Here is a 13,924-nt window from a genome sequence, read left to right on the forward strand (position 1 = left end):
CCAGCCAGTGGCGACCCCTGCTACTTGTCTACGCACCCCACTTCGGAGAGTTTGGTGGTGCAGGCGGCGTACCCTACCATCCCTCCAGATAGGGACGACAAGCGCTTTGACGGTTGGGCAAAGAAAGTGTTTTCATCTGGGGGTATGGCTTTAAAGGCAGCCAACTCTGTTTGTGCCTTGGCAAGATTCACTCACACTCTGTGGAATTGTGTTTCTTTGGCGGCTGAACATATTCCCGAAGGGGAGGAACAGGATGGTTTTCTTGCCCTCGTTCAGGATGGGAAGGATGCCATGTGTGAATCTGTTCAGTCGAGTCTGGATGTGGCAGACTGTGTCAGCCAGTCCATAGCGGTGAGCACCATGATGCGCAGGTTTGCGTGGTTGCGGAAGTCTGGGTTTGCTCCTGATGTACAGTCCCCGCTTCTCAACGTGCCCTTTGATGGTGTCCATCTTTTTGGCAGCAAGGCTGACGAGAGCCTTGAGAGGTTGCAGACCTCCAAAGCTGCAACAAAGTCGTTGGGCGCTGCAGTACGTCAACCTCCGCCTTTTTGTCCTAGGGGACAGCAATGGAGGGGGGGTTCCTTTCGATACTACTCTTCCTTTGGTAACTCGAGGGGAGCTGCCAGTCAAAGGGGCCAACGTCGGAGTACCAGAGGTGGAAAACAAGGTACTTGAGGTGCCAAAGCTGGTTGGGCAGTTGCCTCTTTGCCCTTTACCCTCAGGCAATGCCGCAGCCACTTCAGCTCAGTCATGAGGCCATGTCCCATGGTTCGCCGGTTGGGGGAAGGCTGGCGCCGCATCTTGTAAGGCGTGCCATTACTTCAGATGTGTGGGTTCTGGAGATCATGGCCCACGGCTACTGTCTTCCTTTCCAGCAAAGGCCTCAAGACAATCCACCAGGGAAGCTCTCTTTGAAGAGTCTGGATCCGCTCTTTGCGCAGGAAATCAAATCCCTGCTGGAGAAAGGCGCCATAGAACTGGTTCCTGTAGCAGAGAGGAACAAGGGATGGTATTCCCCATATTTTTTTAATCCCAAAAAAGGACAGGGGATTGAGACCCATCATGGACTTGCATGGTTTGAACAAGCTCCTCAGGAAGGACAAGAAGTCCTCCAGGCCCTTCAACTTCAGGACTGGTTGGTGTCTCTCGACCTCAAGGATGCTTACTATCATGTGCCGATTCATCCCAAGCACGGGAAGTACCGGAGGTTCGCAGTTGGCGACTCGCATTTTCAGTTTTGGGTCCTGCCGTTTGGATTGACCTCCGCTCTGCGGGTCTTCACCAAGCTAATGGTGGTGGTGGCAGCGTATCTCAGGAAAGGGGGGATTCACGTCTACCCCTACCTGGACTTTTGGTTGATCAGGGCGCGCTCTCCCGAGCAAGTCCTGGATCATCTGTCCGTCACCTGCCACTCCCTTCACAAGCTGGGCTTCTCCCTCAACTTAAAGAAGTCCCACTTGACACCTACCCAGTCTCCAGTACATCAGAGCAGTGCTCGGCACATCCCTGGGGCAGTGTTCGCCTCCCCAGGTGAGGGCTCATCACATTCTGCAGATGGTGAACAAGTTTTAACATGCCCAGAGTCTCTCGGGGTTCGAGTTCTTGCGGTTGCTTGGCCTCATGGCATCCTCCATTTTACTGGTGCCAGAGGCCAGGCTGTGGATGAGATCTCTGCAGTGGGCTGTCAAGATGCAATGGTCGCAGGCCTCTGGCAGGATGTCGGATCCCGTTGAGGTGCCGCCCTCGGTCGCCCAGAATCTTCTGTGATGGGCCGTCTAAAGCAATATGATGAGGGGTGCACCATTTTGGCTACCCTGGCCGGAGGTGACGATCGTGACGGATGCATCGCTGACGCGATGGGGAGCTCATGCCAACGAGCTGACAGTCAGCGGTCGTTGGTCTCCTTCGGAGTCCAGACTCCATATCCATCTGTTGGAACCGAGGGCCGTCAGATTAGCCCTGAAGGCTTTTCTGCCGTCTGTACGGGGAAGAATGTCCTGATTCTGACAGACAATACAGTGTACAGTGGCCATGCACTACCTCAACAAAAAGGGGGGGGGGGCAGGGTCTCTCCCACTGTGCAGAGAAGCGATGCAGCTCTGGTTCTGGGCCATCCAGCAGGAAATTTCGATCTCGGCAGTTCATCTGGCCGGAGACGAAAACGCTGTGGCGGACGCTCCGAGCAGGCAGAGCACGGTCTCTCACGAGTGAGCTGGCTCAGGAAGTTCTTTTGGAGATCTTTGCCCTTTGGGGGACCCCACAAGTGGATCTCTTCACCAGTGTCAACCGGAAGTGCGAAAGATTCTGCTCACAGGAATTTCCTCAAAGAGGAGCCTTAGGGGACGCGTTCGTAGTGGAGTGGTCCTTCCCACTGCTGTACGCGTTTCCTCCAGTCCCCGTCATTCCGCAACTGTTGCGGAGGTTATGGAGGTTTGGTTCGTGAATGATCCTCATTGCTCTGGCATGGGCCAGGAGAGTGTGGTACCCGGACCTTCTCGACATGTCCATCTGCCCTCCACGCCGTATTCCCTATCTAGACAAACTGCTCTCTCGGGAGGGGGGGTCGGGGTCTCCATGCAGAGGTCCAGTCTCTCAGCCTTTATGCTTGGTATCTGAAAGGTTGAGGTATAAGGATTGGGACCTCCCTGAAGACGTGATGGAGGTGTTGCTTTCGGCCAGAAGGCCCGCAACAAAGTCCCTGTACCGTTGCCATTGGAGAAAGTTCTGCGACTGGTGCAGGGTAAAGAATGTGGATCCTTTTTCATGTGCCATTCCTGTGGTTCTGTCTTTTTTGCTTTCGTTAGCCCACAAGGGCCTGCAAGTGGGTACCAGTAAGGGTTACCTGGCGGCGCTGTCCATATTGAAGCACTCGTCTGAGGAGTGTTCTTATTTTAAGATTCCTTTGATTTCTCAGTTTCTAAAAGGGCTAACTAATGTGTTTCCACCGTCACCTTTCCAGGTGCTGGGATGGGATTTGAACTTAGTTCTAAAGTTCCTAATGGGAGCTCCGTTTGAGCCCTTGCATTCTTGTCCATTGAGACTGTTGTCTTTTAAGACTGTATTTTTAGTTGCGGTTACTTCTGCTCGCAGAGTGAGTTGCAGGCACTTTCCGCCAAGCCACCTTTCACAGTGTTCCATAAGGAAAGGGTTGTCGTTAGAGTTCGTCCTTCTTTTCTTCCGAAGGTTGTGTCGGAATTTTATTTGAGCCAGGTTATTCTTCCGACGTTTTACCCTCCTCCACATACTGGTAAGGAAGAGGAGAGGCTCCATAGGTTGGATCCTAGGAGAGCTTTAAGTTTCTACATCTCACGCATGTCCCGGGTCATAGTGGACGATCAGCTATTTGTAGGATACGCTGGAAGGCGCTTAGGTCAAGTTGTTTCTAAGCAGACCTTGTCCTGTTTGATCATCTTGACGATCTCTGAATGTTACCGTTTGGCGGGTAAGGACCCTCCGGTAGGTTTATGGGCCCATTCTACTAGGGGTGTGGCTGCTCTGCAGAGGGGTGCTCCCATTCGTAATATTTGTGAAGCAGCCACATGGGCCTCTGTCCATATCTTTGTAAAACACTACTCCCTGTATTCTATCCGTGGGCAAGATTTGGCCTTTGGCAAGGCGAACCTCTATTCTGCAATTTGATTGGGCATTCTAAAATTCTAAATTCTTGGGAGTCTGTCGTAGATGTGGAATACGTCGGAGGACACAATCCCCCTTGAAGAACAAGTTACTTTCTTACCTGGTAACGTTCTTTCGATGGGATGTTCCTCTGACGTATTCCACATCGCACCCTCCCAGCCTGCCCCTCTACAGAATTTCTTATGCGATTGCAACTTACGTTTCCGCAAGGCTTTCTGTAGTCATACTGGCAGAAGATTGGTGCCACACGTTCTGGGGAAAAAACTACAACTGAGGCTACGGGCGTCGTGCCTCCTACATATAACATCGGCTCTCGACGGAGGTCCTCGAGGGACAGCGTATCGACGTAGGACACAGATGCAGAACATTTTTCCGAAGCAGCACAGCTGTGGTGATTACTGTCATAGAAGTGGACTACGTCTGAGGAACATCCCATCGAAAGAACGTTACCAGGTAAGAAAGTAGCTTGTTCTTCTAAGCCACCTACCATAACAATAGCCGAACCCCCATCACCTTTGCTTCATATGGATGGGTATATTCTTGGTAGTAGGAAATTGCACAAAAAAAACGGAGGTTGTGTGATTTTGAGTGTGATGCTGAAAATGCATTGAAGGGACACTGCCTCCTTGTCCTTTACCTCCTTAAACTGTGTGTTCTGCTCATTTTCTGCACAGGAGTCCAGTTTGGACCCCCTACCAGAGCAGCTCTTAATTTTCTTCTTGGTGAACAGTACCAATGGGATGCCGTTGGGGGCATGCAATCAGTAGGGGTACAACCCTGTACCCCTAGTGTATGTTTTTGGGAACATGCGTGTTCCCACAGAGCAGGGTATGGGCTGGTGGCAGCTACATGCTAATGTGACAGTGGTCCTGGTATCCTCCATTTTTTAGATACACAGGCCCTGCCATAGGAATCAATGGGTTCCTACACAAAGGCAATATGGCCACTGGTGGAATCTTGGTTTCATTTGCCTTACCCGTTGTTTCTCAAAATCCTGAGAAGCCCCGACTGTTTCCTTTCCCAGAATGGTTGTTTGGTGGAAGTACCAAATATGGCTCTGGGGCTGCCTCCTGCCAGACGCACTGGAGCCTTCACAGCAGCTGCCTTTGGTGGGTATACCCTTGGGGTGGAGCTTACCTGAATGGAGTGAATAGTCCATATGCATTCTGTGTTGCGATTGTATGGTTTTGATTGTGTGACACAATGCCCGAGCCAGCCCTGACAAACTGGAATGAATGCAGTGTATTGCACCGAAAAGCTTGGGAGTTGTCCCCAATCCACATTCTGTTGTCGTCGGTGTCTGGTTTCTGGTGAATAGGCTGAATGGCTGTGAGCCTGATTGGGTGCTGCCTGCATGAATGCCCTTGTGTGCGATTGGCTGGCAGAGCTTGGCTCAGTCTGAGTGAATGGGGAGTGTTTAGTATAACAGGCGGCCTCACACTCCTCTTCTTGTCAGAAGCTGTAACAAGAAGCCTGAAGCTGCAGTAATTTTAAGCTTGATTCCTGGAGTCCAGTTGAAGGAAGAAGTATGCAGCTGAATTTCTTCACCAAATCCGAAAACTGCCGTGCTAACTCACGGACTGAACCAGAGAAGACCTGGATAGGGGCCCTGTTCCTGGGCTACGAGGGAACATTGAGCAACTGCTGCTCTTCACCCAAAGTGTCCTGGAAGCCAGGCCTGTGTGCCTGCCACCTGGAAAAGGGACCTTAATGGGTCTAGAAGAGGTGTGACTGAACCTCTTAAAGCAAAGTAGTTCATCTGTGTCGCCCAGGGTCTGTAGGAGTGTTCATGACCAGTGGAAGCCTGATTGCTGAGTATCGCCCAGTAGAGAGGGTACCCTGGCATAGTGCTGCTTGACACCCAAAGCTGCGAACGGTCCAAATCTCTTAAGAATCCTGCAAGGGGCCTCCCTGCCACGACATCTGTTCCCTTGTCCACGCTGGAGAAGGTCCATGGTGCTGCCTGTAGTGGAGTGTTCAGTGGAGTGTTCACCAGTGGGTCTCCCGCCACCAAACTCTGAAGTCCAGAGGTTCCAGAATTGGTGAGCGTCCATAGTCCAGTGGTCGGGTCTAGGTTGCCAGAAGTCATACAGAGGTCTGTGCTGCGGCTGCAGCACCAAAGAACCGAAAGGAGTTAACCACGAAACGCGACACCTACTTCTGCCCCTGCACCCGTCGCCACCAAGTCATCCAAGGGTCTTATCTTCTTAAGCCAGGCCTTCACTGGGTCAACAGCAAGTTTCACCTTCGTGGGACATCCACAGCCGGAGTAACGACCCGCCAACGGAAACCACTGTAAAGACCGAAAGTGCTGCCTTTCTGACACTGCTTGGTTCCCTCTTTGTTCTCGCTCTTGACATCCCAGTGACTCACTCTTCCAAAGGGGGTCCATCCTCAACATGTCTTATAGAGTAAAGCCTAGAAACTCCACCACTTCTCCTGCCAAGGTACTGTGACGAGGAAGAGCATCTTCCATTCTCAATAATCAAGGGTATCAAGTTTCATCGTGGATCCTGTTCTCCTGTGGCTTCTAAGGTACTTTGGTGGGTAGTGAGTTCTGTGGAAAAAGAAGCAGAGTATTATTGAACATATTTGGTCTGGGCTGTAATATACAAGATAAAGTACACCTTTACTTTTCCCTTACAAGTTGCCCATGTGGGGGATCCTCGCACAGTATTGTCTATCTTCTTTAAAGAAAGCATTCTGCCAATGTTCCTAATCGAACTTGCCTTTTTAAAGTAGAACTATGCGTTATCCAATGCTTTATGGTTCCTATGCTTCTTAATTACCGTCAACAGTTTGTGCCTTCTAAATTGAATCCAATGTATATTGTGGTACCACGTAGATGTGTATATATTTTAGGAGGGTGTTGCCCGAGTACAAAGCTTGCTATTTATTGATGTCTATGTTTAATTGAACCTTATTTATCAAAATTCCGATGGTAGTAGACTGTGTTGTCACATAACAACATAGTGTGTGGACATTCCTTTGTGGTGGTTTGGGGGATTAACTGTACATAAGAACCAGCCTGCATCACCTCCTGAGAGTCTCAGCCTGCCTGCTCGTCTTAACGCTACCAGTTGAGAGCCTTGGCTGGGGTGCTGTGCTTCTACCCCAACTGTATAGAAGGCAGAAATATAGATTTCCCCCTTCCCCCAATGTTTACACCGAGGAGGCATGGTGCTGTGCTTTCACCATTCGTCATGAGGTGTTATGGACCATACTGTGGTGGTGGCCCTCCAATGAATGACATATTAACGTGTTGCTATAGGGATTCTTTGGTTCACTGTGAAGTGTGCTAAGAACAGCCAAGTTTGTTTTATTGATCATGCTTAGCATGCTTGAATGTTCACTGTTATCAACAGGAATCCAGAAGTAGCTTTCTTGACCTGCGAAAGGTCAGAGTGTGTCTTGGTTTGTTCATTGAAGGGTCACTCATGGTGCCTTACTTTTCCAGTTAGGCAGACCTCCATATACTTCTCAGCAATAAATATGCTACTGCTTCTCTGCTCCACTTTGATGTTTCTTGATGTTTCTTCCTGAGAACGAGTGCTCGAAATGCACAAAACAATATATCATATGAGTCATTTGGATCACATGATTTGTTTCACTGGGACTGACTAGCATTCATTCGAGGAAGCCTTTTCACAGAGGGCATAGTGGACATTTCCATCTTTGTGTTTGTTACTTGTAGGCCCTATCAAGATTCCTGCTCCATCAACCCATGCTTTTTTGCCTATTTCTGTGCCTTTTCTGCCACTTAATCTAGTTTTGCTTAGTGTGGATATTTAGCCTAAGTCATGCATCATTTTCTTAGTTATTTTAGGCACCACCAGCATAATAAGCACGCTACCAGCTCTAAAACCTCCTTTGTGTAACCAGAACGCCATGTTTGTGTGCGTGGTGTCAAGCCTCCTCACACTGGTTACCTTCTTTTCTCTGAGGTATTTGACCATGTGTTTCTCCTATTTGACTTGGATAAGCAGTGCTTCTCCAACAGCAGTTTACTCTCCTTGCTGTTTGGGACTAGCATGGGATTTTTCAGTATGGTAAACTGGAGGAGTTCAACAGAACCACGATTATGCAAAATGGGAATATACTGGGATTGAGCAAACTGGGAATGCACCGTGGGATGTGTCAAACTGGAAATCTACCACAGGTATTTTGAAAGTTTTGAATATCATATGATTTAGCAGACATTTAGCATACTGATGGGATTGGGAAGATTAGAAATGTACCGGTAATGTGCAAACCTTCGTTGTGGAATTATGGGAACATTAATATATTGGAATTGTTCAGTGGCAAAGTGGGAGGATATTCGTTTTGTGTATAATGGAACATATTATGCAATTGAATAGTATAGCGTAAGATACTGAAGAAAATTGAAAAAATACAGGATATGTAACATTTGGAATATGCTGGCATAGTGCTCACTGGGTATATGATGAGATTGTCTGTCTGTCTATGATTATGCTGGGACTTCATAAACTGTGCATTTGGAATGTGTTGAGAATGTCAATGTGGGAGTTGTTTTGAATTTTATAAACTGGGGATTCATTGGGGTTGTAATCCTGGGAATATACTAGGGTTGCCAAACTGATTTTGCTAAATGGGTGCATGGCAATATACTCGGGCTGCCTTTGACTTCCCAGAGTACTCCTAGTTTCGCAAGCGCTATATAAATATTACTGTCAGGTTGCTTGGATACTGAAGGCAGGGCCTATATGAAATTGCACAAACTGGGAATATCATGGCTGTAAAAATGGTTATTGTTGAGCTTGGCACTCTCCAGAATATACTATGGTAGTTTGACCTTAGAGTTCATGGATTGCCAAACTGGTAAATATACTAGGATGGTTCAAGTGGGATTGTGAAAGAACTGAGAAATGTAAAACTAGGAGTATGATGGTATTGGTGATTGTGCACGCTTGTAATATACTAAAATGAGCATACCTGGCATATACCAATTTCTTTTAAGAGTAAGTGGAGGTTTATTAAAATTGAATATGGTTAATAAGAGTGTAAGATTGTAATGTTACATTGGGTGTGAAGCAGAATTCTCCATTGGGTCTTGTGTGGATTTGCAAATTATCTCACCCTTCACATTTCGATGGAGCTCTGAATGGTGGCAGGAACTACCATCACCACACTCTATGCTGGTCCCTTATAAAGTCCTGGTATAGACCTGCAGATAACGTATCTCCCTTATTGCCCCCACTCTCTTGCACCTTTCCAGCTTAGTCCCGCTAACTAACCCCTCCTCCCTTTTCAGAGCCGCCAGAGCGCCAGGGGACCACTCTGGTGGTGATAGTGCGCGGTACAAATATCCTTTAACATTAACATTCCCCCTAAATAAGGCACATTGATATGCTTGTAGATGGTGGTTAGTATCCTTGTGATAGCGTGGCCATTGATTTGATGTCTTTTCCCCCCACAAGTCAGGTCCACTACCCGTCTCTTAGGCTATAATCGGGGCAATCGTCTCACATAACTAATTGTTCTTAATAGCCAAAACACCATGTTTCTTCTGTTAAGTTACACCTTTTTTCTTTTTCTTTCTTTTCCTTTTCTTCTTTTCTTGTTTGTCTTCCTACTGTGATCAGAATCTGCATCCTGCTCTCCAGAGTGGAGACTTCCCTTCCGAACCACGCCTTGGCACCAGGCAGGCCCCCAGGAGTGTAGGACTGCCAATGTCACCGGCACAATTGTGACCTGCGATCAGACTCTACCGGGGCCCACTCTGTAGATCAGGGTGGGAGCCCCATGGGGAGCTCTGCCTCATCCCTGGCTGCCCAAAGGGATCCGGACCATGGCTTCTCCAGCCCTTCCTTCCCTGGGCCCCCAGCTATGGCCTGGTATAGGAGTAGTCCTGGTGCTCCAATTTGGCAAGGCGCCCTCATAACACAGGAAGAGCAGCACTTGTATCACCGGATGCGGAGGTAAGGAGCGTGTGCAAGGAACATTGGTACTGGGCAGACCATGACTTTATTTATTTCTTTTTCTTTTTTCTTTTTTTTAACAAAGCTTTTGTATTCCCATCTAAAGAAAGAAAAATAAGCGTGACATCAAAGCAACGTCTAACTCTTTTCTCATGGGTATCGCATGTGCCCTCTGTAGTTGAATAAATCTAGTTTCTAGTTATTGCGGTAGTCATTTATCCTTGCCCTTGAAGCTAAAGTAACAATTTCCCATAATTGATACATGGGGGCAGCAGAAACATGACAGATTAGACCAGGTAGACCAGAATTCTAAAGCTTTCAACCCATTGAACCATTTACATAGGTTACATTCACTTTATAACTCAAGAGCATTGTATGATGTAATTGCTAGCTGTGGTTTAATGCTCTAGGAAGGGCAAGAGCTTTTTCTTCAACTTAGGCTTTTGTAATGTTTACCTGGGTTTTAATAAACCTTCTGCGCATCAAGCTAAAAGTCAATCGTCTCCTACCCAAGTTGCACATCCATTTACCAATGGTGTTTTCAATCTTGTCTACTCATGGAACTTTGAAAAGGTCTCTTTAAAATCACAGAATGGGACTGGGGAACTTTGGGAGACTGAGGAAGCCTCTTGCTGTGTTGTGCCTTCTGCGGGAGGTCTGTGAGGGAATCCCCAGAGCTCCTGAGTCTACCCATGGCACCTTTGCACTTCTTCACTTGAAGAGTCCCAAAGTGCTCCAGAAAATGTTTTTAATGGGAAGTGTGTGGAGGGGGGAGGTATTCAGTGTTTCCATCACATGAGGGGAAGCAACCAGAGAAAACCGAGAATATCCACCCAGGAACACCATCTCTACATAAGTGTCTTGGCTACAAGGAACTGGCAGGGAGCGTCCGCTCCATGCTGCAGATCCACTGCTAGAAGGAGACCTGCCAGTGAGCGCACCACTGGTGTGCAGGCCTTAGTAAGGATTCCATAAAGTATTAAAGAGCAAAAATGAGCAAGGTCATGGGATACCTGGCTGATGAACGAAGGGTGAACACACACCTATGGGGGGGGTTACACCTTGGTAAGTGTGTACACAGTACTGTAAAGGAATTCTGACAAGAATGTATCAGGACAATTCTGAGTACTGCAATCAGATTTTTAATAAAACTGCCGTTTGTGTGTTTGTAGATACACTTAACTGGGAGTTACACAAGATACAACAGTATTTACACATTTTTCAGGTATAGTAACCAGTTTGTAAGTGACACACTTCAAATATTTGTAGCGTCTTTCCAATGCTTACACATCCACTGAGGGGTCCTTGGGAAGGAGACCAGTGGATTTAGTGAGGTAATAGCATGTAATAATCGGCACATATACATCAAAACAATGTAGGGTTGAACAAGGACAACGCAGACAATATAACAGTCAACACAACAGTGTTTCGGCCAGAAGGTGAGCTGGGATGAGCTCTGATGGTGTGGCCTTTATCAGGACGAGATATTCCAAAGCGGGAAGCATCTTGTGAGGTCTGTTGAGATAAACAGATGAGGTGTTATAGGAGTGGGCACATTCGTGGGTATCTAGCACAGGTAGAGGTATCAATACATAATGGACCAGTGCTTACCGGAACTTGGGAGCGCAGTGGCTCAGGGAGTGGCAGTGTCAGGAGTACACTGGAGGATTTTCGAGGTCCTAGAAGTGGCCGCTCACGCTTGCGGTTCACTTTGCGTATTCATCACGCCAACCTGTTCCACCCATAATCTGCGCGGTAACAGGCCTCCTTAAGGTAAGCTTTGCTCTTGCCCCTTTTAACCCTTAGTTGCTCCCCCACTCTTTATGGCTTAACCCAGCCTCCATGTCCTTCCTACTTCCACAGGAACGGCCACTTCTAGGACCTCGAAAATCCTCCAGTGTACTCCTGACACTGCCACTCCCTGAGCCACTGCGCTCCCAAGTTCTGGTAGCCATCTGGTCCTTTATGTATTGATACCTCTACTAGATACCCACGAATTTGCCCACTCCTATAACACCTTGTCTGTTTATCTCACAAGATTCTTCCCTCTTTGGAATATCTCGTCCTGATGAAGGCCACACCATCAGAGCTCATCCCAGCTCACCTTCTGGCCGAAACACTGTTGTGTTGACTGTTATATTGTCTGCGTTGTCCTTGTTCAACCCTACATTGTTTTGATGTATATGTGCTGATTATTACATGCTATTACCTCACTAAATCCACTGGTCTCCTTCCCAAGGACCCCTCAGTGGATGTGTAAGCATTGGAAAGACGCTACAAATATTTGAAATTTGTCACTTACAAACTGGTTACTATACCTGAAAAATGTCCCAGTTAAGTGGATCTACAAACACGTAAACTGCAGTTTTATTAAAAATCTGATTGCAGTACTCAGAATTGTCCTGATACATTCTTGTCAGAATTCATTTACAGTAACGTGTACACACTTACCAAGGTGTAACCCCCATAGGTGTGTGTTCACCCTTCGTTCATCAGCCAGGTATCCCATGGCCTTGCTCATTTTTGCTCTTTAATACGCGACTACCCACCTGGGTAGAGCAAGGCATCAACCAGGTGCCCTTTTTGACAAAGGATTTCTTAAAGGCCACAGACCAACAGAGATAACAAACTAGATGTGCGCCCCCGGAAGCAAACATACCCACATCTACAGCACCGGCATCAGAGTGATCTAATGTCAGTCCGATTTGTGCCCTAACACAGCTGCCTTATTCAAACATTGTGGACAGGCCTATTGAGAGCTTGGACCGTGGCAGCCAGTGCAAGGGCCAAATTCATTAACAAACACAACATCTGCTGCTCAGCAAACCTAAAGGCAAGACACCTGGGAGAAGGAGTCCTCATTAGGCGCAGATTGATCATGACCAATGAAATGGCTGGGGAAGCGGACCCACCAAGCAGGACATTCACTGGGACAATTACTACAAGAGCCGAACTATAAGAAGAGAGAGAGAACCCTCTTGAATAGAACACAACTCCAGAGTGTCTAGTTGTGTTACAAAAAGAGTTGGAGTAGGAGGAAAAGTGCTACAGAATCAAAACCTGAAGTCACAAAGACATATAGGCCCCATTATAGCATAGTTGCTTATGCATAGGTGGCTATCCCACACTGTCAAGCAGATCATTCTTAAAAGAAAAGCTAGAGTAAAGAGTATGCAGGGAGCCATGCCTTGAGAGGAGAAGTTGAAGAATAATCTGTTGGGACTCTAGCCCAGATAATGGTGGTAGCTGGAAAGTCACCAGCTTCAACTAGAGCAGTTTACATACTTGGAGAAACCATTGGCTGGTGGGGAGGAAAGGGGGCTCATATTTACAGCAGCCTGACAAATACCCAGGTAGGTTGGATGGAAATCCTACGCAGAGATACCTGTAGGCAAGAGAGGAAGTTAAAGGCCTTCTCTTATTGAAGAATTGGAGAACTCCTAGGGCAAGAGAGGAAGTTGCAGACTTTCCTAATTTAAAGCTTCAAGAGACCCATTGGGCAAGAGGGGTAACAAAGCACAGCTTGCCAAGGCCGGTGTTTCAAGGTTACAGCAGCCCAGTAGACTACTGGATGGTGGAAGCGGTCAAGATAAAGACAGAAGTGGGGTCCTTTAAACAACCTTAATTCTGAGTGAGTCAAAGGGATATTTTTCTGGGTGCCGGCACATGAGTTTGGGAATTGGCTTGGGGCATAGGTCTGCAACCTTTGGCTCTCCAGATTTTCTGTACTACAGCGCATCAGCCCTACCCAGCATAGTCGATGGTATGGAATAGTCAAACACATCTGGAGAGCTGCAAGCTGCATAGCCCTTGCTTAGGGGCTAGAAAGCGGACTAAGGACACACAGTCCTCTTATAATAGACACTTTATTAAAGTTAGCCTCCCATCCTGACACTTTTAATTAAGAAACCTTCCTAGTTTTAGTTTGGTTATAGTAACCTTGTTCGAGTAAGAGTTTGTGACACTTTAGTAACCATACCTCTTGTAGAGCAAACATTGTCTGCAGTTTGACGTCAGAGATGGCTGACTATTCAATACAGGTCTGAGGAAGAGGGTAGACCACCTCATGAGACTGGAAATTATCCCCAAATGATGTTCAGATATGGGATGCTCCTGGGTAGACCAACTCTGATTAAGGGAAATACTTTTGCTGATCGAGATACTCAATGTTGCCGAGTAGGCCTGTTTTGTTGAATCCCTTTATCGTTTCTGAACTCAAACTGCATTATTTGCTTCAGAATAAAATTGGTGGCAGCTCTTCTGTCTTGTTGAGGAGTGTTCTGTTCCTTCCTCCTAGTTACAGCATTCTAATACAAAAGATGAGGTCAGGGTCTTGTGTGCCCTAAACC

General features: G+C 47.2%; 1 protein-coding gene across 3 annotated transcripts in view; it reads left to right on the forward strand.

The window, feature by feature from the left end:
• Positions 1–13,924, forward strand: part of CAPN15 (calpain 15) — a 776,524-nt gene that overhangs the window by 161,327 nt on the left and 601,273 nt on the right. For 2 of the 3 annotated variants that reach the window (XM_069646897.1, XM_069646898.1), the window contains exon 2: positions 9,240–9,575. The exons of the other annotated variant lie outside the window; for it this stretch is intronic. In XM_069646897.1, the coding sequence (XP_069502998.1) occupies positions 9,400–9,575 (176 nt within the window). In that variant the 5' untranslated portion in view covers positions 9,240–9,399. The remainder of the gene's footprint in view (positions 1–9,239; positions 9,576–13,924) is intronic. 3 annotated transcript variants of the gene reach the window in all.

The sequence above is a fragment of the Ambystoma mexicanum genome, chromosome 2q (assembly GCF_040938575.1).
Source record: "Ambystoma mexicanum isolate Mex_15411 chromosome 2q, UKY_AmexF1_1, whole genome shotgun sequence".
NCBI classification, from domain to species: Eukaryota; Metazoa; Chordata; class Amphibia; order Caudata; family Ambystomatidae; genus Ambystoma; species Ambystoma mexicanum.